Raw genomic sequence first — 25,936 nt, forward strand, 5'->3', positions numbered from 1 at the left:
CCTGCTTTGTAGTTTAATCACTTCCATGCTTGGCTTCCCTTTATTCATAATGGCAGAGATTATGTTTTACTCATTTTTTAGTGTTTGATAGCGTTTAGCGCTAATCTTTCCAAATAAGGATGGTCCATAAGCATTTGTCTAATTAAATTGAAACATGAAACTGTCGTCGTTCCTTTCTGTCCATCATGGGCTGCCCTCCAGTCTTTCCCTGGTCAGAAATTAGCAAATTGAGGTAAGGATGTTAGTGACACTGAGGATCTCTCTACTGCTTCACCTTGGTTGATTAAAAAATGCACCGAGGGCAGATACGACAGCAGGAGCGCATGGGAACACAAGGAATATGGCTAGGAGAGAGTGAGTGACAGGACAGACCTCGAGAGGGTCACAGATATTGGACAGAAAGGATTTAGCTTCATGAAAATGCATCAATTTTACATGAATAGCTAAATTGAACTGTAGAATATCTTGTCCCACTTGGTTAAATGTGATAAAAAGAAGATCAGTGGACTTGAATGCATAACCATGGCCAAACACCACACAGCAAAAAGCACTTGTTCTTTCTACCTTGTCATTGGTATTGATTTGTGGTCGTTACTTAGAATGGAAACGTCTTGAAAAATGACCCAAGGGACTAAACAATGACCTTCTGAACTCTGTCTTAGCAACTGTTTAAAATAATCCTGCCGCTTCAGCTTCAGATGTGCTGACCTCGAGAGAAGCCAAAATACATCACAGGGTGCCTGAAGGAGACTGAATTCTTCCTTCACGCCCAGCACCGGGCAGCCTGTGAGCACGAGGCCTTTAGAGCACAGTTGGTGTCATTTCCAGTTAGAGACCAGAATAGTGACCATATTCAGTGAGCATGGCTAGGGGAAGGCATAGCACCAGTAAGCGTGACAGGAGCCGAGATACAGTCTAGGGATTGACACCTGAGTCTGTAGGAAGAAATTTAATGTTTAGCGAGCAAATGTTAGGCACTTTTACCTCTGTTGTCAGCTTCGAGGTTCACAGCAAATGGGATGTCTTGGTTTGCCTGGGACTTTCCCAGTTTCCGCGCTGATCGTTCCTCATCCCAGGGAAACTCCTTAGAATCAAGCAAGCCAGAATGGGAATATGTTTACTGTCTTTATTCTACAGGTGAGAGGACTGACCTTTAGAGATGCAAATCACTAGTCAATTGCAGAGCACAAGTTAGACGCAGATCATCCCACTCTAAACTTCGTGTTCTCGTGTTGTATGATAAATAAGTGCTAGGGATGCAATCTACGACGTGGTAAATATCATTAACACAGCTCTACATTATGTATGCCTGTTGTTAAGAGAGCAAATTCTAAGGGTTCTCGTCACAAGGAAAATGTTTTTTCTATTTCTTTACTTTTGTGTCTATATGAGATGGTGGATGTTCACCAAACTTACTGTGGAAATTGTTTCATCATATATGTAAGTCAGATTATTATGCTGTACACCTTAAACTTACACAGTGCTGTATTGTATCAATTGTATCTCAATAAAACTGGAGAAAAAAATCATCTTCTCTTTTCCTCATCACATTGTATATGCTAAGCTTATGTTAAAAGTATATTTGTTGGGGTGGGATAGGGAGGGTGGGAGGGAGACGCAAGAGGGAGGAGATATGGGGATTATATGTATACATATAGCTGATTCACTTTGTTATAAAGCAGAAACTAACACACCATTGTAAAGCAATTATACTCGAATAAAGATGTTAAAAAATATATTTGTTTATATATATAACACACATGTATATATATATATATATATTTGGACCTACTTGGGAAAGTTAACTCTATATTATGATTGTGAAGGATAATTTAACAAAGGATCAAAAGTCATAAATCTGTGTCTGTTTCCTCACTTGCAAAAAGAGGATAATAATAGTGTCTGTGTCATAGATTTCTTATGAGGAATAAATAATTTATATAAAAGATCTTAGAAATATGACTTGCACATAGTAAATTTACACATAAAGTAAGTAAATAATTTGTTTAAATACTACTTAATAAGTAAATACATAAATGCACATAGTCTGTGATTCTGTTGACATGGTAGGAGGATTTCATAGCAACTAGAAGAGACCATCAGAGTCAACATTGATTATCTGAACAACCTTTCCCTGGAGAGAGACTCTCTTGCCAGGTTTCCAAAATTTCTGTGAAGTAATTATAACCTCATCTTTAAAAAAAACTCTACATTTTTGTATCTGTATCTGTTCAATAAGAATCTTTTCTGTAGGGGGATGAAAAGAAACAGTCACCAGCTCCCCATGATAACAATTTCCATACACTTGGATATAGTTATTTCATCTTTGCATTCAATTACATTACTCTCTTCTCTTGTATTTTCTTTTCAAAGATTCCTCCTGAAGTTAGGCTTTTATAAGTTTTGTTGAAACTGTGGAGAGTTTATTGAACATATGGTTTCGGATGGCCCGTTTTCAGCTGCAGCAATGTGACTGTGGAAGCAGTGAGCCTGGTAGTCGGGAAGGAGGGCTGTGAATTCAAATCCCGATTCTACTGATTACCAACCATGTGATTTGGGGCAAATTACTCTTCCTCACAGTGCCTCAGTTCCCCAGTTCCTTAAATAGAGAGTTTTTGATGAAATCTGAATAAAGTAATCCATACAGGTCGTTTAGTAAAACACCCGGAAGATTCCATAAAGCTTAGTTATATTGTCATTGTCATCCAAGAAGTTGCACTGTTAGCATTTAAAAGGAAGTTTTAATTGTGGGAAATCTCTAAGTCATTTATGTATCAATAATAACCCACTCTGCACCATTCTTTAGTAAACTCACTGAGATTAATTACTAAGGAACTGGCTGCATATCCGTTTAGTTGCCTTCACCATCTGTGAGCACACTGGAGAAGGTACGAAAAATGAAAAAATTTAGGACAGTGGAATTTTGGGTGAGTATGTATAAAACCGCTGTGGACAGCTGCTTTAACATAATCACTAAGGGCATGTGGGCTGCGGGTACAGGTGAGGTATTATAGAGCGTCTGAAATAATGCTGGTGCTGGAGTGTCATTCTTATTACCTCTCTTGTACATGTTTTCCCAGAAGGAGAAGGAGACAGAAAAGAGGCCTATTTAAAGAGTACTGGGACACACAGAATAGGGTAAGTTTTCTCAGAATTGTCATTCTGCCCCCCCCCGTTTTGTGCATCATAAATGTAAAGTCAGTCCATTTGCAGTTAGCAATCTTCTTTTTTATTCTCCTTTCAATAACCTAACCAGTGCAGTTGCCTGTTTTTCCAGTATCAGCTATTTGATGAAATGGTTATTTTCTGAACTAGTCTCCTATTATTAATACCTTTTGAAACTGTTTGTTTTACATTCACATAAATAAAGGAGCAATTACACTAGATAATAATAATCAACATTGCACATTACCAAAATCTGTATTAGTTTCCTAGGGCTGCAGCAACAAAATTACCACAAAGAGGGTGACTAGAAACAACAGAAATCTAGTCTCTCACAGTTCTGGAGGGTTAGAGTCCAAAATCAAGGTCTCAGCAGGATCAGTTCCCTCTTGGGACGAGACTCTGTTCTGTGCTTCTCTCCTGGCTTCCGGTGGTTGTTGGCATTCCTTGGCTTGTAGACACATCACTCCAGTCTGTTCCTCTGTCTTCACATGGCGTCCTTCTGTGTGTGTGTGTGTGTGTGTGTGTGTGTGTGTGTGTGTGTGTCTGTGTGTGTGTGTGTGTCTGTATCTCTTCTCCTTTTATAAGGGAACCAGTCATATTGTGCTAAGAGCCTACCTTACTTCAGTATGACCTCATTTTAACTAATTACATCTGCAGCAACCCTATTTCCAAATAAGGTCACATTAATGAAGGTCTGGGAAGGACAAAAATTTAGGGGGGATGATATCTGACCCAGTACAGGGCATGATAATATTTTTATGTCGTGAGGTTATTGTGAGGATTAAATTAAATGTAACTAAAAGCATAGCAAGCACGTAGAAAGATGCAATGCAGGATATTCGTTATTGTTACGATGTTTGGATTAATTTATTAATTAACGGACGTTCAGATTATAAAGCTAAAGACCTTTTTGTTGGGCTGCAGGAATCGAGTGAACTTGACATTGTCCTCCTTATTCTACGTGCCCCTGCCCCTTAATGTTTAATTGACAGAGGAGAAATTCCCTTCTGGGTGTGAAGATAAGAGGGACACTTATTTTCGTGCTCATTGTCTCCACTATAGGTCAGATAGTCTCTTTAACACATACTATTGTGTTTACAAAATTTTACATTAAACCTTTCCCTGAGTGTTATCTAAAATTACATCCATATCTCTTCAATTTAATTATTTGCCATTGAATGCTACATGGCCCAAACCTCAAGTACTAAAAAGTTTCCGACAATCCAATGTGTGTGCTTCAAACTTCTTAATAATCTATCAGTCTAACTTTCTTCTTTCTGTTAGGTAGTTACTTTTTTGCAAAACAAAAAAAATTTTTTTTCTGAATATCTCATGGTTTGCTTTTGGGCACCAAGTGCGAAGGCTGGAGAAGTCTGGCCTTGTCTGACCTGCCATGCCTGCACGCGAGGAAACCGTGTTCTGTCACATGCAATTTCCGGATCCCTTCTCTGTCCTTAGCTGTTGTCCATTCAAGCCAATCCAAAGCCACATTTATTGCTGTGAATTTCAGAGGAGGAAAGGCGCTTTGCAACTTCCTCACTAGGTATTCAACTCTTCCAGGCTTTTGCAGAATAATGATAATTTGAATGGTGATTAGAAAGTTAGACAGTAAGCTGGTCTGTGAAGTTAGACCTACTTGATTCTGCGGGGTATGTTTTTAGACAAACTACGTAGAAAACAATAGCACTTGAATTTTCCTTTTACTTTCTCCTCGCAAACACTGAAACCACACTAAATTTTCAGACTACTCACCGAAAGACACCTCTCTCTCCTTCTCTTCTCCTCCCTTCAATTCTGCCCCGCCCCCGCTCTCTCTCCTCCTCTGTCACTTATGCTTACGTATTTTCTGTCACACACATACATACAGGTGGTCAAAGTGACCCAATTAAGGTAGAGAAGATTAATGATTGTATAACATCATCTTGAAAGTGAATGTGCATTTATTTTTGTAATTTTAAAAAAATTTATTTTATTTTATTATTTATTTTTGGCTGTGTTGGGTCTTCATTGTGGGCTTTCTCTAGTTGCGGCGAGCGGGGGCGATTCTTTGTTGTTGTGCACGGGCTTCTCATTGCGGTGGCTTCTCTTGTCGCAGAGCACGGGCTCTAGGCGTGTGGGCTTCAGTAGTTGTGGTATGCGGGCTCATTAGTTGTGGCTCACGGGCTGTAGAGCGCAGGCTCAGTAGTTGTGGCTCATGGGCTTAGTTGCTCCGCGGCATGTGGGATCTTCCCGGGCCAGGGCTCAAACCTGTTTCCCCTCCATTGGCAGGTAGATTCTTAACCACTGTGCCACCAGGGGAGTCCCTGTAATTTTTAAATTGTGTTCAGTTGCTTATTTTTAAGCCAGCACACTGTGTACTTTAAAAATATTTATTTTTCCATTCAACAGAAATTAATGATTATCCACTATGGGAAAATACTGTACTAGACTTTCCATATAAAGAATACAAATAATGGTTCTCTTCGAAGTAGCCTAACATCAGGAGAGGGAGTTTTACATTTAAACAGGTAATTTATATCACAATATATCAAGTGATAATCAAGGCTAGGTCTCTGTTGTATCTCGCTCACCACCCTACAAATCAAGAATGTGATTTCTCACAGAAGTTCAATACAGTGAAGAGCATGTTTTATGAAATTAACTGTAATAGAAATTTGACCTGTATCATGGTTGAACTAAGGAGAGATTTATGTTTTGAGTGTCTTTATTAAGTGCTGAAATGCAGTGAATTATTAACATCTTTTGTGTTTGTCTTTCTAGGCAACCAACAACTACAGAAGTCCTGTCCCTGCCAATCAACCTTCAGATGGTGCAGGAGAGGATATTTATGTCAACTACCCAACCTTCTCTCGTAGACCAAAGACTAGAGTCTAAGCTTTTCCCTTAATCTGAGGATATTAATGATGACTGTTATGCACATGGATCTTTATACCATTTCTTCCCACTATTTAGTGTCTACCTTGGATACTAGTTGACCAAATTTATTTCATTTGACAGGAAAAATACTGCCTTAACTAGAGAGCATTCTTAACAGAAATGTTTTAGAAAACCTGACTCTAATTAGCTTACACGTAAGAGGAAACTTATTGAATCCTGTAATGGAACAATGAAGGGGAGATCAAGCTTCAGGCAAGGGTTATTTACCAGGGCCTAAATATTATGTCTAGAATTAGGTACGGATATAAGACAGGTTCTGCATGCCCTTTCACAATGCTGGATCCACTTCCTTGGTGTTAGCCTAACTCTCATTCAGGTTTTTCCCTTGTGTTTCCGAGATGACTGCCAACAAGTCTTGGCAATTCATAATCCTTGTTTCTGTCTGGTAAAGAGTTTGCTCTGATAGAGCAAACACATTTGGTTACTTGTCCATCACAAAACAGTCATTATGACCAGAAAGGATGAAATGGCTTAAGTCAGTTAAGGGCTCACCTCTAGAGCTAGGTAGGAGGGGGACCAAAGCACACTACTGGGAAATTCAGAGTTTTATTAGAAGAAGTAAAGGGGAGCCTGGAAGCTGGGCTGGTTGCCAACAAATGTGGACTCTAATGACCTTCCAAGACATCTTCTGTTAGCCAGCTAAAAAGAGTAGGAGGGCAGGTCTAGGTTAGCTCTCTCCCTCTTCCCACTTCTAGAACCTACTCTGCCAGCTTGGTCCAGAAGAGTACTTGGCAGTAGAATGACTAAATGGTCAAGAGGAAGATAAATGTGGCAGGGAAATCTCTTCCTTTGCTACTCTCAAATAAATTCATTTCTGATTTCATATAGAATTTCACTATCCCTGGTTTAGCCTTATGAGCAAGAGTAGTAGATGATCCAACAATAACTTAATTTTTTTATATTGAAGTTGTTATACTTTTGAGAATTATTATTATTATTATTATTTTTTTTTTTTTTGCGGTACGCGGGCCTGTCACTGTTGTGGCTTTTCCTGTTGTGGAGCACAGGCTCCGGACGCACAGGCTCAGCAGCCATGGCTCACGGGCCCAGCCGCTCCGCGGCATGTGGGACCTTCCCGGACCGGGGCACGAACCCACGTCCCCTGCATCAGCAGGCGGACTCTCAACCACTGCGCCACCAGGGAAGCCCGAGAAGTATTTTTAATATATAATTTCTCTCAAAAGAGTCAGGTACCTAGACATTATTAGTTTTTTTAAAAATAATTATGTGAAATTTAAATATGAGAAAAAGAATGATAGTTGGAAGTGGTGGTATAGGGTGGTAGGGTAGAAAAAACAGGGGGCAAAGCACTGGGAGGGAGGGTTAGGGAAGGAGGAAAAGGGATCAAAGAATAGGAAGGTACAAAGAAACTTCTGTTGCTTCAAAGTTTGGCCAAAGACACAGTTTGGCCTAATGTTATGACTAACAGGGCAATTAGAGACCATGCCTGCCATTGTCCAAATTCTAGATGCAGGCAACAATGAAAAGTATTTGTGAAACTCAATAATGGTCATGGTCACCTTGAAACCACAATGGTTTGGTAATGACCAAATATAATGATCGTTCGTGTCTCTAATACTCATCTTTAAAAGATTCTTATTTCTAGGCAGTTCCCTGGTGGCCTAGTGGTTAGGATTCTGGGCTTTCACTGCCATAGCACAGGTTCAACCCCTACTTGGGGAACTGAGAACCTGCAAGCTGTGTGGCACAGCCAAAAAAAAAAAAAGAAAGAAAGAAAAAAAAGATCCTCATTTCTAAAAGGTTCATCACAATAGCTGCATTTAGGTTTCAAAGTTGCAGACTTTTCATGATAATCTAAAGCAATCCCAAACCAAATTCTCATACTGTCTAGACAGATTCTTAAGCTGTAATTGACAGTTTTAGCAGGCCAGTGGATATTTTATGGTTTTATCTTTAAATACATGCATGCCACATAGTGAAGTTATCTGTGGATTACAGAAATTGTGAATGCCCCTACCTATTTCAGAAGGGAAAATGTAAAACCGACCACTCCCAGTTGTACTTACGGACATGCAATGAGAGTTAGCTCTCATTTTTATTTTGTTTGCTTATAGATCTTTACATCTGGATTCAAGAAGTGTTTCCACAAATATATTTGTAACAAAGTTGGAAGGCAGTTTTACAAGAAAACCATCTACTGTTTTGTTGACTATATCAGATCAATGAAAGTTTCCATGGCTGAATCTATCAATTTGCATGGTGAAGCAAACTTAACATCCTTTAAAAGATAAATGACTTCTTTTCCCTAAAAGTTAATAAAAATATTACTTTCTGGAAGATTCTGATAACCAAATCCTCAATGACTAATGTAGGTGAGAAGCAAAACATTTCTACCATTACAATATGGTTTCAGGGAAGATTTTTGTGGCAAACCCCTTACGTGTTGCAAAGCCTCCAGAACACTTGAAACTCATCTCTTTTTCCATGGGTGTTTTAACCTTTTATAAAAATCTCTCACTCAAAATACTTATGAGAACTATTTACTCTGTCCCTTCTTTTCTATAAATTCTTCCTCTGCAGGGCTCAGGATATTTTCAGGGATTTGGAACCTTCCTAAGTCCTGCTGAAATTTCTCTGATCTCCTCTACTGATCCTGCTACACTGTCAGCTGTTATGCTGATGAAATTCCATTCATTCATTTTCTTCCTTTGGATAGTCTACTTAACAAATCACTTTCATTGTAGTCTCTTTAATATTATACCTAACTTGCTGGAGTTATGAACTCTACCTAATATATATAAAAGACTATGCTTGCTCTCTCTCTCTCTCTCTCTCTGTGTATATATATATATATATATATATATATACACACACACACACACACACTATATATGGTATCTATAGTAGGTATATGGTATATATATAGTATGTGTGTATATATATATGTACCTACAAACACACATGTATATATTTTTTCCCTAATCTGTTGTACCTACTATTCCAGTTGTTACTAAGGAAACAGATCAAAACAGATCCACGGAATGAAAGGTCAGACTTGAATTAAATTATGTTTTAAATCTTTTTTGCAAGGTGTTATTTAGGAAACAAGATGCTTCCTAAGATTCTTTTTTACATATATAATTTATACTGATACATAATACATTAAATAATAATCTGTGTTTCCTTTGAATGCCCTTATTTTAGTATTTACATTAAAGTAACCAGTTACAAGGAATTGCTGTGTGATGACAAGGTAGGTAAGTTTGTTGAATGTCATTATAGAGTACACAGTTTTGTCAGGGAAAGAATACATCTTATTAACCTACAATGATTAGGGTATTGATTATATTATCATCAGAGAGACCTTGGAACATTATTTAAAAGCTTTATGCATGCTGAGAAAATCGCATAGGAATTTCATTAGCTTGTAATCATGCTTATATGGGTGGGAGGCAGGTGGATGAGGTTAGCGTTTTCAGTTAGTAAATATTCACATTTTATTACTAAAATATTATACATATAAATTTTAAATACTTTGATTATCAATTTACAAGATAAAGTAAAATAAAAATATTTAAATAGGTTTACTTTTATTGTAAACATACAAGTTATGTTTGTTTGTATAGAACTATGTTAAAAAATAACTACAGCTGCATTACAGTAATTTTCCAAATTGGTAGAGTCCACATCGTAATTAGAAATCACTGTAATCAAAATGCTTCTCCTTGATTTTTTTTTCTTCTCCTTGATTTTTAATAACATGCTGTATTTTGTACTGCTGGTGTGAAATGTCAACAAGATTGAAGCTAATGTAGAATACAGATGCTTATATAGTGAGGATGAAGGTCTAAACAGTGAGTACAAAGTTTAGCTTCTTTCCACAGCAGAGTTAAGAAAATATCTTTGAAAAATATAAAACAATAGAAACACGTAATACCATTATTTTATTCTCATCATTAGTTAGGCCACTATTAGAATGTAGTGTCTAGAAAGTATTGACCTTCACGTGCAGGTTTTTGCATAAATTAATACACTTTTCCACTGGTCTGTTCATTGGATTATTCTAAGTCAAGTCTCTAGGCTCTTATACATTTATGAAGTAAAAATAAGCATTTTTTTAAACTTTTCTATTGCTAGTGATCCGATAGGTAAAACTATGGCTTCTAGAATTAACTGCAATGCTTTCTTAAAAAATTTTACAAGTCTTCAAGGTTGGATTACATATTATGTTTTTCGAGATTTAAAGCACTATGTTGTAAGGTGTTGTAAGAAAAGATCTAATTTGGGGGTATGGGTGATAAATGTCTGGAATAATCCCCATTTATTGCCTATTGTCCCTGTTTGAATGATAAGTAACATAGTCACCCTCTTTAGAACATTTTTTTCCGGCTTTATATGTAATTTCAGACTTGGGTTTTGTAAGGCATGCAAATGTTTACCTTGATATACTGTATTCTGTTGTTTGAATGAATAAAATGTAGAGCTCCACGATTGTTAGTTTCACTTGTTATCAAAGAATATTAGGGGAAAATTCCTACAGAATAATATTAACACGAAGAGTTAAATGCAGAAAAAAATCAAACCAGTGATACTTTGTAGCTTCTATCCCAATGCAACATTCAGTTCATTTTATAAGTGCATGTAGTTCAAAGAGTCAAAGTGTGCTGTTCAAGGGTTTTTTGTTTGTTTTTTTTTTTTGCAAAAAAATAGTACCCTGTCCTTCGCATTTTCCCTCCATTGAGACAACAAATTTCACTTCTGATTATTTTTTCTACTTTTCTGAATAGTATACATATATCATTACTAGATTTTTAAAAATTTTAGACATTCTTTATTGATTTAGTTGTCTTGCTCTCCACGAACTCACCACACATGTATACCTTTCCCATGTACCCATCCTTCCAAAATATTTATATTAAAATTTTGATTATTTCAGTATTTGGTGTTTATTTTTAATGATCTTGCCAATACTCTTCTTAGTTGAATCCCATGGTAAAAATGATTATGCATTCTCTCCTACATAACTTTTTTTCCTACCTAGAGTTAATAATTGTCTCTTTTTGTAGTTTACTATTTTTGTATTTACCATAAATTTATCTCAGACTCTTCACCAATGGTCTAAGGGATCTTTCCAGATCCTCTGACATGCAATAGATATTTAGTCAATCTCCTCCTCCTAAAAAATTACCCTAGAACATTGACTTGGGCTGATAAACAGTGATTCTTTCTGCATAGCTGTCATCCTGATGTCTCTCTTCATCCAGAAAAAAGCAGAGAGAGGACAGTACATCCTGGAGTCAATTCGAGAAAAGTTCCCAGTATAAAAGGATACGAGGTGCCAGATTACAAGTATTTAAGCAGTACCCGGAAAACGGCACAATAAGAAGCCTGTTGTATTTGGGTTTGTGTCTGTAAAAGTTGAGGGTACTGGTTTTAAGCATTAGAAGCAGATGCTGACTATGTTATAGAAAAAACAGTTAATTTATATAAGTGATATGGGTGACTCATAGCAGTTCCAGGACACTGATGGAACAAGTTTAGAAAACAGAGAAAAAGTGGCAACTCCAGTGGTCCACAAGCAGGAAACCACTTTGAGCTCTGATAACTTTCTTTCCTCACTCTTCAAAATTTAACCTCAGCTGATTTTATATTTTTCTGCTAGCTCATTCTTTTTTTTTTTTTAACATCTTTATTGGAGTATAATTGCTTTACAATGGTGTGTTAGTTTCTGCTTTACAACAAAATGAATCAGTTAATTGTTAATTGTTTTGGGTTTGTTATTGTAGGTCCTTTCCTTCTCTTGTGTTTCTTGCCTAGATAAGTTCCTTTAGCATTTGTTCTAAAGCTGGTTTGGTGGTGCTGTACTACTTACGTGTATTTTTAACTAAATATGTACAGGACTTGTATGCTTTGTATCCTATTAACTTGTTGTATTCGCTTGTTAGTTTCAGGGTTTTTTTTTTTGGTGGATTCTTTGGAGTTCTCTGCATAGACAACTATGTCTTCTGCAAATACAGATAGTTTCATTTATTGCTTCCCAATCTTTATGCATTTTATTTCTTTTCCTTGTCTTATTGTGGCAGCTTGGACTTCTAGCAAAATGTTGAATAGGGGTGATAAGATAGTCCATTCCTGCCTTCTCTCACCATTAAGTATGATGTTAGCTGTGGGTGTTTTGTAGATGTTCTTTATCAAGTTGAGAACGTTTTTCTCTGAATTTGCTGAGAGTTTTTAAAAAATCATGAATGCACGTGGTATTTTGTCAAATGACTTTTCTGCTTCAATTGATATGATTATATTACTTTTCTTTGTTAGCCTGTTGATGTGGTAGATTACATTTCTGAATTTTGAATGTTGAACCAGTCTTGCATAACTGTAATAAATCCTAGCTGATAACAATAATTATTTTTAGACATTGTTGGATTTGTTTTGCTAATATTTTGTTGATTTTTTTTTCATCTAAGTTTATGGGAGATATTTATCTTTTTTTTGGCAATGTTTTATCTGGTTTGATATTGGGATAATTCTGACTTCATAGAATGAGTTAGACATGATTTCTCTGCTTCTGTTTTTTGGAAGAGTTGTAGAGAATTAATTGGTATTATTTTTTTCCATAAATGTTTGGTAGAATGGTACTTTCACTTTGGAAGTTTATTCATTTTTGATTCAATTTCTTTAATAGATGTAGCGCTATACAGTTCGTCTATTTTTCCTTGTGTGAGGTTTGGTAGTTTATGCCTTTCAAGGAATTGGCCCATTTTATCTGTTATCAAGTTGTTAGCGTAGAGTTGTTCCCACTATTCCCTTATTACCCTTTAACATCCAATTGTTTCTTCAATTGGCTATCCATAATTATGATCCTTCTTTATTTATGATAGTGGTAATTTTTGTCTTCTCTCTTTTTTTCTTGACTACCTTTGCTTGACCTTACTAATTTTTTTTTAATCTTTTCAAAGAATCAGATTTTGGTTTCATTGATTTTATTCTGTTATTTTCAATTTCATTGATTTCTGCTCTAATTTTTATTATTTTCTTTCTTCTGCTTGCTTTAGATTTATTTTGCTCTTCTTTCTCTAGTTACCTAAGGTGTAAGCTTTGATTATTGATTTTAGATTTCTCTTCCTTTCCATTCTTGGCATTTAATGCTTTAAATATCACTGCATCCCACAAATTCTGGTAAGCTGTATTTTTATTTTTATCTAATTAAAATATTTTTGGATCTTTCTTGAGGCTTCTTTGACTCATGGGTTATTTTAAAATGCTTTATAAACCTCTCTATATTTTTGGATTTCTCTACTGTATTTGTCTTACAGAGTTCTAATTTAATTTTGTTGTAGTCTGAAAACATCATCTGTATGATTTCTATTCTTTTAAATGTATTAAGGTGTGTTTTATGGCCCAGAATATGGTCTACCTCGGAGAATATTTCATGTGAGCTTGAGAAGAGTGTGCATTCTGCTGCTGGATGTAACATCCTACAGATGTTCAGTAGATCAAACTGACTGACAGTGCTGTTCAGGTCACCCTTATTCTTTCTGATTTCCTCCCTGCTTGTTCTATCACATGCTGCAGCCTCCAGGTACAGTTATGGACTTTACTGTGTCACCTTGCAGTTTTATCAGCTTTTGCCTCGTGTATTTTGGTATTCTATTATTAGGAACATACACTTTTAGGACTGTCAGTGTTTCTTGGAGAATTGACCACTTTGTCACATGTAATGCCCTTTTTATCCCTGATAACATTCCTTGTCCTGAAGCCTGCTTTGTCTAAACTTAAACAGGTGCTCCAGCTTTCTTTTGAATTGTGTTAGCGTGTCCTATATATCTCCAGCTATGGGCTTGGACCATGGCAGACATTGGATTGGCCCCCAGGAGTCCTCACTGTGGCCCAGAATGCTCTGCAAGTGTACACACTCTCGGCCCACACATGTGCAGTACATACCCCTGCCCTGGCTTTGGTCAGTCCTGCCCCTGTGTGTCCTTTGGCCCAGAGCCTGGTCCCCACAGCTGGCTGTGCCTTTGGGGTGAGACTTCAGCACACTGTGATTCTGACTGAGGGTTGGGAGGCCTTGACAATGATTGGGGTTTGCTTGAAAGATGGCATGGACCAGACTGCATACTGACAAGTCTGGAATAAGGGCCTCTGGCAACCGGGGCGCCCAGGTGTTTCCCATCCAAGGACTCTCCATCCTCTCCCCCACCCCAGGAGCTCCTGAGATCAGAAGACATCGGGCTCGTTCTGGAATGAATGCTCCTGGCAGCATCTTGGGCATTTTCTGCTGTCCTCTTAGCTGCTCCTGACACTGAGCACATCCCAGCCGATTCTCTGCCTGAGCCTCTACCTGGACCTGCACTTTACTCCCCACCCGTACACAGCCACATTCACAAAGTGCATCCTGAGAGCTTCGCATGTGCCCCCTTCCCTTCCTGGGAGACTTCACAAAGAGCAAAAAAGAAAAAAGTGTACCAAGTACTCCTAGGTACTCCTCAGAGAGATTTTCCCTCTTGAGCTCTTTTGTCTGCAGTCTGCTGTGATTATACTGGACCCCTACCGGTGTGATGGCAAGTGGCGGGGGAGGAGGGTGTTCTACTACTGTATGATTCAGTCTCAGCCTATGACTTTGTTAAGTTCACAGATGTTTCGCTGGCGGAATTGCTTTCCCTCTTGCCCTCTACCCCAATCCCTGGCTGCAGAGTTTCCAGTCTACTTCCATGACAGCCTGGCCACTGTTAACTATGTTATTATGATTATGATTTTTATTTTTCTTTCTCAGGTGAGACAGGAAGGCTGCAGGAGCTGGGACTAGGTTTGAGAACTGTGCTCTGACAAAGTCCTTTCCTCTGGAGTGTAGGTCTTTGTTACTGAGAAGGCTCTTGGCTTATTTCACAGTAGTGATGCTGCCCCTTCCCTGGCCAGGTCCATGAGGGAATCTTTCTTGAATCCTCATGGTGAGACTCTGGTGGCTTTCGGGGTCCCTCTTAGACTATGGTTTCCATGAGTTTCTCACGCTTAGTCCACAGTTATGTTCAGCAATTCATCCAGCTCACCATTTAGGTGTTCCTATTAGTTGACGGCCTCAGAGCTTCTGCTCCAGGTGAGGAGATATTGGTTGCGGTAGCTGTCTGGATGTGTCTGTCTCTGCAGATTTTGCAGTGGAGGTCTGCCTTGTGACTTCAGTTCTCTGATAGATCCAAGGAAAGTCACTGATTTTTAGTCTGTTCAGTTTTTTCTTGTTGTAATCATGGCCACTGCCAAGCTCTTTCTATGTTGGCATTAAACCTGGAAGTCCTTCCCCACATACTTGTAGCATATGTATTTTCTACTATCTTGGTTTCTGGCCTGTTTCTTTGTCCTGATTTTGTGACGCCAGAGGAGGCCAGAACAAGGGCCAAGAGATACCGGGTGCCCTCTACTCGTGTCTTGTCAATATCAAGCATTCAGTAAGTATTCAGCCACTGACTAGCCTTTGAGATCATATACATCAGCAGCCCGATTTCCTAAAACACCTAGATACTAGGATAATTCATGTTTCCATGAATATTTAGGTACTGTATCCAGTTCTTGCTCAAACATTGATTTAAAATTTTACCATATGGATATCAAAATTAGGTATATTTGCCTACTATTTTTCTTGAATAACTTAGAAATAAAGATAGCAGTTTTGCCATTTTGGGGACTTATTTGATTTTGCTTTTCTTTGTATATTACAAAAATAGCATAGTAATTGCTATTGGGCCGTGCCCTCTGACATGCATTTATTAAATATCTTCTCTTATGTCAGCTCTAAACTTACACAAACCTTGCACTTTTCATAAGGACCCTTTGCCCGGTAAATATAATCCCCATGATTTTAATAGTGATAGAAAGGAAAAGAAAAATCTATCAAGTTCACATCACCAATTTGTTATGAAATTAACACAAAAACGTCATATCCAGAATAAGCTGTATTTCATTCAGCAGTTAGACAGAATGAGTGTTTGCATCATCATTGCCACTCCCTAAGTATTTTCCAACCTTCTACCTTCTGCACAGAATTGAAAGCACTCATACATTTTTCATTGCTTTCTTCAAATTCATGACCTTGTCCAGACCTGGTTGGAGCAGGACATTTTAGCACTAGGACTGACCGCTTGACCCTCACCCGTTTTGATTTCTCTGATATTATGGAAGCCTCACCCTTTCTTTAAAGACATGACTCTCTAAAAGGAAAAATACTCCCAACTAATCTGGTAAAGTAATAAGATATATCCAGCTAATATTTAAAGATTAAGTTTCAGGAACAGATTCTGTGGTCTAAATCCAAGTGACACAGGTTCTATATCATGGGATGGAAAATAATAAAGAAGCTACTGGTGTCTGGTACAGTCATGACCACACACATTTCACTTTGGATATTAAACCTTTGTCTACCAAATGTTCATTTTTAATAATTTTCTTTTTTTTATTAAAGGGTGAGCATAGTTCCGGAGGAAAAACTTTTTTCTGGTTGTGTGACACTGAGAAAGCCACTTAAAAACTTTGGGTGTGACTTCACTAGAAAATGTGTTAACCACCAATGTCATTTTCAATATTAATATTCTATGATTCCACCAAACCAGAGTCAACCTAATAAAAATTATATTCTATTATCATAAGGAAAACACTGAAAATGCATAATAAATTCTCAGTAACCTTACATTTAATAAAGGGCCTTCTTTTACTTTATTTTAAAAATAGCAAGCCAATAAGTGAAGGAATAATTGACATTTTAAAGGTTAGCAGAATATGATTGCCAGAATTCTGTTTAATTACATAGTTACAATTCATCATTCAATAACAGAAATTAAGGAAATCATATAATATTACAGTGCCAACAATATTAAACAACTCTTGAGTAAAAAACCATCAAGTTAGATATTCAAAGTCTCAATCATGCAAAGTTGTCGTGTAAAGTAGTAGTTTTGAACAGCTTTACCTTTTTTTAAGTGATGGGGGAAACTTAATCTTGCACAGTATAAATTTTCCTCCTGGTAGCAATATCATTTGTAAATTTCTTAGAATTATGAGTAAGACATTAATACGTTTTATCTATTAAGGATTGAGATATAGAAACTATGAATTCAGAAAAAGGTAATTCTTGAACTATGCATTTCATGTATTTTGCCAAGGGGGAAAATCACACAGACAGATTTTAAAATAATTTAATTTCCTAATTTTATTATTGCCAGATTATAATAATATTTTCTGTTCTGCCAGAAATTCACATTTAGTTTCCAGGGGCAGCTATTTCTTTGCATTCCCTTCCCAAAGGTGGCCCAATGAGTATTTAAGTCCAGACGTCCCCGAACTATTATTTATCTGGGATAGATTGTGATTAAAAATAAAGAATGTCAAATCACATATTTTCCAATAGAAGCAAGTTTGCAATGGGTATTTTATTTCTTAACAGGGGCCTAGCATCCAAAGTTATTTTTATCAAAGTACTCATAAACAATAAATTTAATCAATGACAATTGACATTTGTTTACAATGTACAGTATAAGACTTCACAAAGTATATATAAATTAATTTAAAAGAATTTATGGAAAGTAGACATACAGCACATAATTTTAATATATTTTGAAGATTCATAGGGATAAGGATTTTACAAGATGGGATAATTCTGTGTGGACCTAGGAAAAAGAGTATTTCAGTGGAATATATAGTGTAGGTAAATCGTCAAAAGTGTGTGTGTGTGTGTGTGTGTGTGTGTGTGTGTGTGTGTGTTAGGGCTTGTGTGGAGAGAGTAACTGAGGCCCCTGCAGACCCTGGGAGGTCTCCTGTCATCTTCAGTAAAGGTGATTCTGGCTTTCATGTTCATTTATTGTCAAGGGGTAGACTGATTTGTTGCTGTGATTTATACATTGCTTACTATAACTAAAATTATAGGGTCTTATACTGGGAAAGAATCTTCTACTTCAGGTCATCACAAAAATTTGGAGTTCCATCTCCCCCAACTCCACCCACTTATATATATATTTTCTTTTAGATAATAAAAAGCATTGTTCTTTGAATTATGCAATATATATGTAAATCTCAATTTTATTAATCAAATTATTTCATATTGACCTATATCATATTAATTTCTGATTCATACTTAATATCAAGATACTTCTGTCATTTTCTTCTTCATTTTCCCTGCCTTTCAGCCTCAAAGAGTTAATGATATTGAAACGCCGTAAAAAGCCTCTCATAACTCATAATGTTTTCTTTGAGAGAAATCATGTGGTGACTTAAAAAAAAATTTTTTTCAAATCATCATCTCAATTTTGTTTTTCTCCTTAATTTGGGTTTTTAAATTTCTGATTCCTGAAAATAAGCGACTCTTACGAGGCTGTGGATCACTTGAGTGTTAAGATAACAATCAAATTCCAACATGAACACAACTACAGGGACAGTGTGGAGACCTTGCTCCATTTGACCCATGATTCTGTGTCTACAGAAAGGATTGATTTTATGTTCTCATTAAGTCTCAAATTGTCCTAAAATCAGGGAGCAGACTGAGGAAGTTAACTGCATCCACTACTAAACTTCCCAAAATAACTATTAGAAAATTTGAATCCACTCATTCTTCTTAAAACCAGAATATGGAATATGGACTAGGGTAGCAGACGTAGAAGATGAGGTAAAATGAAAACTTATTAAGCTGAATTATTAGAAGGAAGTTGGTATAGTTCAATTAAAAATGTATTTTTCCTCTCCTTTAAATCTTAACAAGACGTTAAAATCTTCAACTGGGAAAAATGTCCTAAAATCACGAGGAAAATGTGGTTTTCATATTATTTAGTAATTTTAACTTATTTATTTATCTAAAGTTCATTTAAATAATTGTCTACTGAAGTGTGTAAGAAAAAACTTGATGTGTAAGGTATTTTAATGTAAAAAATGCCATTTCCCAAATTTCAATTGAAAATGAAAGCTTTTTGAGTTCACATGGAAAAAAATGTAGCTTGGATATTATTATCTAAGTTGTGACAAATGCCATAAATAATTAAACGAAAGTGCTAAGAATGATAAAGATCCTCAAAATAATAATCACAATTATAATATGATGAACTAGCAGGAATACAAAACATAGACATCTATTTAATTTTTTTATAGTTGTTCAACTATCGCTTCAGGATAAATAAATTTGAATTTCCAACAAAGAACTCGAAGACAGTGTAGGAGTAATAAAACTTATCCTAATCATTCATGACCTACAGCCAGTCTAATGAATTGCCTCATCAAGCCTTTCTATTGATATCGTGGTGATGAATCCAGGAAGAGTGAGGAACATCTGAAAAACTGGAAGAAACCCTTCAATGTACAAGGGCCTATTTATTTAGAGGTCATGTGGTATTTTTCTCGCTCCCACCGTGCCTCACTGGGAGATGACATGGAGTCAAGGAAACATTCTTGGATTAGAAGCCTGGAATGAGGCAAAACTATTCCTGACCATTTTCTTTGCCTTTGAATAAATTACAATACCCACGGGTTTTGGTTTTCTCCTGAGCAGAACATAAAGCGGAAATTTTCTTGTATGTGACTGCTTTCAGAGCTAGCTAGCATTCCATCTATTTAGAAAATGTGTCCAACATCTCATGATACTTCCCCGAGAGTCTATGAACTATCCCATGCCTCACCTAGTTGTAATAATTGTAGAAATGATACAACAAAGATTTACATTCTTGAGTAAAAATGGAAGCATTTGTGGTCGTTTCAGAGAAGAGAAGTGGGTGAATCTTTTGAATACATTGATAGAGAATTCACATGTGAGGCTGTTGACCTCTTATTTAGTCCCCAGCCAGTGTCACAGTGTCAACATCATGTTGAAACTCAGATGAGGTTGACCATACGAAACTGATGCTCGTGTCAGTGAAGAGACATTTAACCATGGGTGTTTTGTGATGATACACTCTTTTGTGTGCAATAATTTTCACTAAACTGAAGGAAGCATACTTGATACGTGTTGTCTTTCTGTGGTAACTTCAAAACCTGATACAACCTATGTCTTCTTTCAATTGCATACTTAGTACGAGGTGAAACTAGTAAAGAAGGCCATGTCTGTGACATAGAACTGAGGTCAGAATATGAAGACAGCAGAGTCCCAGTGTAACACTGGACACTTCATTGGAGTTTTTGTAATTTTATCTAAACTGTTGCCCTAATGACTAGTCCCCCTCCTCTTGCTCTACCCCCTCCATGGGAAGTTGCACTCCATAAATTTCATAGGCTAGAAATTCATTTGTGTGGTGTATCACCTACTATAATTATTAACACAGGTCTAGTGGCAAAGTTCTATCTATTCTGAGAAGGCCAAGTTTCCGGGATTATAAAGTATAGTTAATGATTGATAAAGCAGTTTGAAATTGCAAGGTATTGACAGACATGATAGATTTGGAGAAAATGTATAATTTTCACTTTGAGCAGTTTTTAGTATAATGTTTGCTATAAAACACAAAGTGTTAAAGGCCTAAGCTCAGCCCCACTGAGTGTATACTGCCCATTTATTGTGCTGTATGTATTGTAAAAATCAAATCTGGACTACAATGTTTTTACAAGAATATAATTTTCTTAGCTTGTTTTCACTGTAGCATTAATGGTCCATTTTAGTAAGTGGCTCAAATAATCAAGGGAGTAGTGTAATCATGCTTTTTTACAGAGTTTTCTGAGATATTGGCCAAAGAATGAGGGGCAGACATCAATTTTTATGATGTTTTTAATATCTACTATAAAGATACCACATGCAATAAATTGGATTTATAGAAACTACTAACAGTGTAAAGTTATTTATCAGTCCACTGCTTCTATACTGGACAGAAAGAATAAGTGGTTAACCATTTTATAGGTGATAAATTATTTTCAAACATAATTGCCCAATGAAGACAGAGGAAAATTGTACAAGATACAAGGACTAGTACTATAGTTACTACTTGTTGGAAAAGGTGAGGTTTACTTTTAATAAATACGTTTCACTTTATTTCACATGCTCTATCAAACCACATCTTCCTTAATATATAAGTAAATATATATTTCTTATTTCATTAAGTTCAAATTGTGGCAGTGGCCAAAACCTATTGATTCATAAATATTTATTGCATAAACAAATTAGTTCTGAGTGCTAATCATCATCATTGTTTGATGACTAAGAGAAAGAAGTGTTTTCTTTTCCCTCCCACCAGAATAGTAAACCATTGGGTCAAAGTTATTTTGTACTTTTCTACATAAATATAATGTCACGTGTACAACAATTAATATTATCAGAACAAAAAATTGGGGACATAAAAAATAAATCCCTTTAGGTAATCTTTCCATGAAATGTGTACGTCTTCCAGGCTTTCTCTGCTCTCAGAAGATCCTTTATGACTTGTGTTGGGTTCCTTGACCACTGCTTTCTTCCAACCTGATATGGAAACTGTGACCATCATCGTCCGCCGGTCTAAATCTGGATGGAAAGCTGACTGAGTCAGTTTCAGAAGGAGCCGAAAGATGTCTTTGGTTCATAGCAGTCACTCCCTCACAATGAAAAAGTCACATGTATATTAAAGAAGAACACAATTTCTGAAGGGAGAAAAATGCTTGCAAAGCGTAGAGGCATCTTCAGTCAAAAACCTACAAGCTCGAGTGAGTTGGATACACGCCTATGACCACTCTACTTACTCCACTGGTGCTGGTTTTATGACCTTCCAGCAGACCGGTTCAGTAAGTTTTCATCTTTGGTTTTTGCAGAATATTTATCTCTTGTCACTGATTACAGTGTGCATTGCCTTATGCCAAGTATATTAGGTTAATGTAAATTCTATCTGGTCATTTAGCAGTTTTGACTTAGCTGCAATTTTAAGTATCGTTAGAGGAGTATGCTAGAATAAATCTCCAAAAATTTATCATGAAATCTTTTACAGCATTATTCTCATTGTGATGAGATTGGGTTAAGGACATGGGAAGGAAATTTCTCTCTGACTCTTTTTTATGACATTATTTTCTGAATGAACCGGCCCAAGGTTATGCCTGATCTTTGGGACCCCCTCAGTTACACTCACTGGTAATGATCACAAGCAAACAGTGTTCTGGAAACTACTTCATGCGGGAATCGTGTCTCCCACCAAACAGACACAAGAGCAGACTCGTCCAATTAGCAGAATCCGCCCCCGGACCCGCTGTCTGTGCTTCGGCACATTAATAAAGCTGAGACATATACCAGGACCCCTGAGGATCTGTCCCCCTAAGTTCCATGTAGAAACTTGTGGTCTGTAAGCAACAACTCGACCGAGTGAGCCACGAGAGGCTTGCTTTGAGCGTGGCACCACTGGGAGCTGTGCTCAAATGGTCTCAGCTGGGAGTTGCTCTGGTGTGTTTCACTAGCGGCATTTCAAAAGCAAACGCCATGTGCTAAAGTAATTCAGAGGTGTTCAACCCTGAAAGCTGGGATTTCAGGGAAGGCAGTATCGTCGTCAGGAACCAGTCGTCCGCTATTCTGCTGTGTCAGCAAAATTCACAGTGCAGAGCATTTGAGTAATTTTCTTTTTATCCCTGAAAGCTTAGGATAATTATTTTTCACAGCCACATTAACTCTTATGATTAGCATCTTGAGGGCATTTTCAGACTTATCTGATGTGTGGAAAATCTAGGCAGTTGATATAAGTGCAAATTTATCACGGAGGGACTGAATACCTCTTTTACCACTAGTAACTCTCCACAATGAATTGTGACTCTGCATTCAAGCTATGGACATGGATGAAAAAAAAGCCTTATCACAGATCAGCAAAAAAGGTACCCTTTCAACAGACTAACTTTGAAAGCTTAAAAAATTTTTGATATTGAAAAAAAAAATCAGGTTTTCATCTTACATGACCTGGGCTCGCTGTTCTTTACATCCACCTTTGGAGTATTTATGAGCTGACCGTCTTAGGCACGTGGCATCAGATAATTCGGGCAAAATGATTTTTATTTTTACTTGAGTAAACTCCAAAACTAAGGGCAAAAATATCTATGTTGACCCAAATTAGCCAAACTTCCCCAGTTCACGTGGAAATCACCACGTCCCTTTAAATCTAGTAGGTTTGTCATTAGTCTCAGGAATGAAAAAACTTTTTTTGGGGGGGGTCTATTTTCTCTTATAATCCCAGCCAACCCATATCCAGTAAAAGGAAAGTAAAGCCCAGCCAATTCTGGTTACACAGTAAATTACAAGCCCCTGATGGCTCTCTGGGAACAGCATCTGTGACACATAAAATGATACCTACAGTCCTGTCCCTATTTTTGGTTTCCTGACTGCAAAATGTCTGATTTCATTTAAAGTGTACTTTTATCTCTTTCTTAAACAGACTGTCATTTAGAGTGCTTCTTTTCCTTGAGGTTAAAGGAAAGCCAATCGAGGATCACACCCAATCTTCCCCACGTAGCTCAGAGGGGGCCAAAGGGAGAAACATCGTCACCAACAAGGGATTACTGAACAGAAAGACAGTGCAGTGACGTGACGTGCAGGACAGCCAGACTGGTTCCTTCGCTTCTGAAGTGGTCCCCCTTTTCACATCGTCACCTATGTTTCTCACAGGAGCAGACATGACTACATAAATACTTTACTAATAAGAAGCCTTTTTTTTTTTTTACAGCACTATTTTAAAAATAGCTATTCAACTTAACAATCTTAATTTTAATGCACCAAATAACAGTTTTCAACAATTTAAGTGAGCATATGCTGTCACTCTCAGCACACATTGATATATACTTGTTATAGATGGATACAGCAATATCCATATCTATATTTGTCTACAGACACACACACACACACAACACACACACAGAGCACACACACAGAATAGAGCTACAGGGCCCTGCTTAAGAGTGTGTTCTAAATTTCGTGGGCGTGTTCCCTTGTCACTGGGCTTATTTATATGGAAAGCTGTGATGCCATTTGTAGAGCTTACTGGATTTGTCCCTGTCGAAACCCTCCAAGCCACAGAACTTGTGGTGGGTCACCTTTCTGTCTAAGGACAGACCTCTCCTCAGGTGGGACGACTGAGCCAGGAGGACAGGGGCAATGCCTTCACCCAGGTATAGTCCAGCGTGGGCGACTTCTCACCCTGCCCAGGCTTCTGCTACTGTCAGACTCAAAGGATTTTGTTTAAATGACTGTTCAGACGATTTGGATTCTATTTTTGTAAAACATAGACTCCCCTGCAAGAAACTCAATAAATAAAGGACTTAGCCAAGGAATCAAGGAAGCAGAACTCCAGTTTTTAACCTTCCACTGGGAGCGGGGATAGACCCAACCCATTTCAATGTTCCCTGCAATTGGTCCTCCGCGAGGCAGAGGGCGTGATGGCCCCCAGGCAGGTCCGGAGACTGTCTCTCTGGTCTCAGCATCTCTCTGGGTGTCATTGGATGAGGCTGGAGCTGTAGCTGAAGCCGTAGCTGCTGGACCGGGACAAGGACGGCTGTGTCTCTTCGCTCTGCTCCGAGGCGTAGCTGGGAAACGTCTGTGCGCGTGACATCTTCGAGGACCCGAACCCGTGACCTGGAGAGAGAAAAAGGAAGGAGAGCTGTACCAAGAAACTGACTCCGAAAAGCGCGAGGTGAGTAGGTAAAAATGGAGAAACGGCGCTTGGTTCCTTGGTGAGTTAAAAATGTATGCAGGGCTCGATAGTTTCCTTAGTGTGTCTTCTCAAAAATTCTGGATGCCAGAGAGCTAGGGATCTCAGACTTGTACTCTACTTCAACCTTTGGAACAAAAGCACAAAAAGCTTTTCCAAAAAAAAAAAAAAAAGCTGTTTTTGCTGGAGAGCCTGTAAGCGCTTTCTTTTCTTTGAGACTCACTTTTCAGCGTACAGAAGCAAATGACATACTTATAAAAACCTTTTGAGCAGGCAGACTACACTTTATCCTAACCCGTCGCCATCAATTATCAGGAAGAATCTTTCACAATGATTGCGTTCCAGGCCCTGGCTTCACCTGGAGGGTTTGTGAGTAACTGAGCCCACTTCATGATATGGTTAACCCAAACGATAAACCTTCATGGTTACTAAAATAGCCTCAAAGTTAAGTCTTATAGGAAGTTTATTTCTGTGATTTTATAGTTCAGATGCACCCCTGCGACGAGAAATTTGTTTAATGCAAAATCCAGAAATGATTACTGGAAAACTAGCAGAATGCTAACAACGTAGGGAGAAAGGATGCGTTCTAGGGCTTCAGGTGAACTTCCAGGGGTTTCCCCATCCTTCTTAATCAGTCAGTAATTCTTCACACGTGAGAATGATTATCTGCTGGATGAGCTCAGTGGGGAGAGAAGAAAAAATAGATACGGTGTGCTCTGCCCTCTCAGAGCTACTTCACTCAAAGCAAGAGACTATTGAGTTTGGTTTATATTTTTTCTCGTCTCTGTGGTGAGGAATCCAGGGAAGATGATTAACACAGAAACATCAAACATCTCCTCAGGCTCCTCAGGGGCTGGCGTTCGCAAGGTCATGCACTAAGCCACTTTTCATCGTCAGGTGTGTTTGGTGACTCGGAATCTATCCGGGTCGAGTCTGAAGCTTGGGATCCAGGGAGGAAATGCAAATGCATTGGGCAATAAAAAGGTAATTAAAGTGGTAGAACCTCAGTGTTAAAAAGTCGTGAGAGCAAACTCTTGCTTTCGAGATAAAAATCATGTTAGTTTCACTGTTGGCCTGGTTCTTTCATTAAGACTCAGCGGGAGGTCAGGGAGGAGCGGCCGTTTCCTACTGAGGCCGTGCTGTCTGCTCCTGTGCTTGGGAGGAGAGGCCTGGGCGTCTCCTACTGAGGCCGTCCCAGTCTGCTCCTGCGCTTCTGCCACCCAGCCTCCTGCTTCTGAGTTTCCAGACCTTTCTGCTCCCTTCCCTCCCTCTCCCAGGGT

The 25,936-nt window shown here is 37.9% G+C and overlaps 2 protein-coding genes and 1 long non-coding RNA gene across 3 annotated transcripts in view; 2 read left to right on the top strand and 1 right to left on the bottom strand.

The window, feature by feature from the left end:
- The window catches only part of CD226 (CD226 molecule), an 86,173-nt gene extending 78,804 nt beyond the window's left edge, over positions 1-7,369 (top strand). Inside the window, exons 5-6 of the mRNA XM_079941826.1 lie at positions 3,081-3,138; positions 5,926-7,369. Of these exons, the coding sequence (XP_079797952.1) occupies positions 3,081-3,138; positions 5,926-6,039 (172 nt within the window). The 3' untranslated portion in view covers positions 6,040-7,369. The remainder of the gene's footprint in view (positions 1-3,080; positions 3,139-5,925) is intronic.
- Positions 7,370-23,942: 16,573 nt separating this feature from the next.
- The window catches only part of DOK6 (docking protein 6), a 409,710-nt gene continuing 407,716 nt past the window's right edge, over positions 23,943-25,936 (bottom strand). The window contains exon 8 of the mRNA XM_079943240.1: positions 23,943-24,580. Within this exon, the coding sequence (XP_079799366.1) occupies positions 24,441-24,580 (140 nt within the window). The 3' untranslated portion in view covers positions 23,943-24,440. The remainder of the gene's footprint in view (positions 24,581-25,936) is intronic.
- LOC307197411 overlaps positions 24,506-25,936 on the top strand; it is a 50,891-nt gene continuing 49,460 nt past the window's right edge. Inside the window, exon 1 of the long non-coding RNA XR_013831400.1 lies at positions 24,506-24,638. This is a non-coding gene — a long non-coding RNA (uncharacterized lncRNA). The remainder of the gene's footprint in view (positions 24,639-25,936) is intronic.

This window comes from Stenella coeruleoalba (assembly GCF_951394435.1).
Source record: "Stenella coeruleoalba genome assembly, chromosome: 14".
Lineage (NCBI taxonomy): Eukaryota > Metazoa > Chordata > Mammalia > Artiodactyla > Delphinidae > Stenella > Stenella coeruleoalba.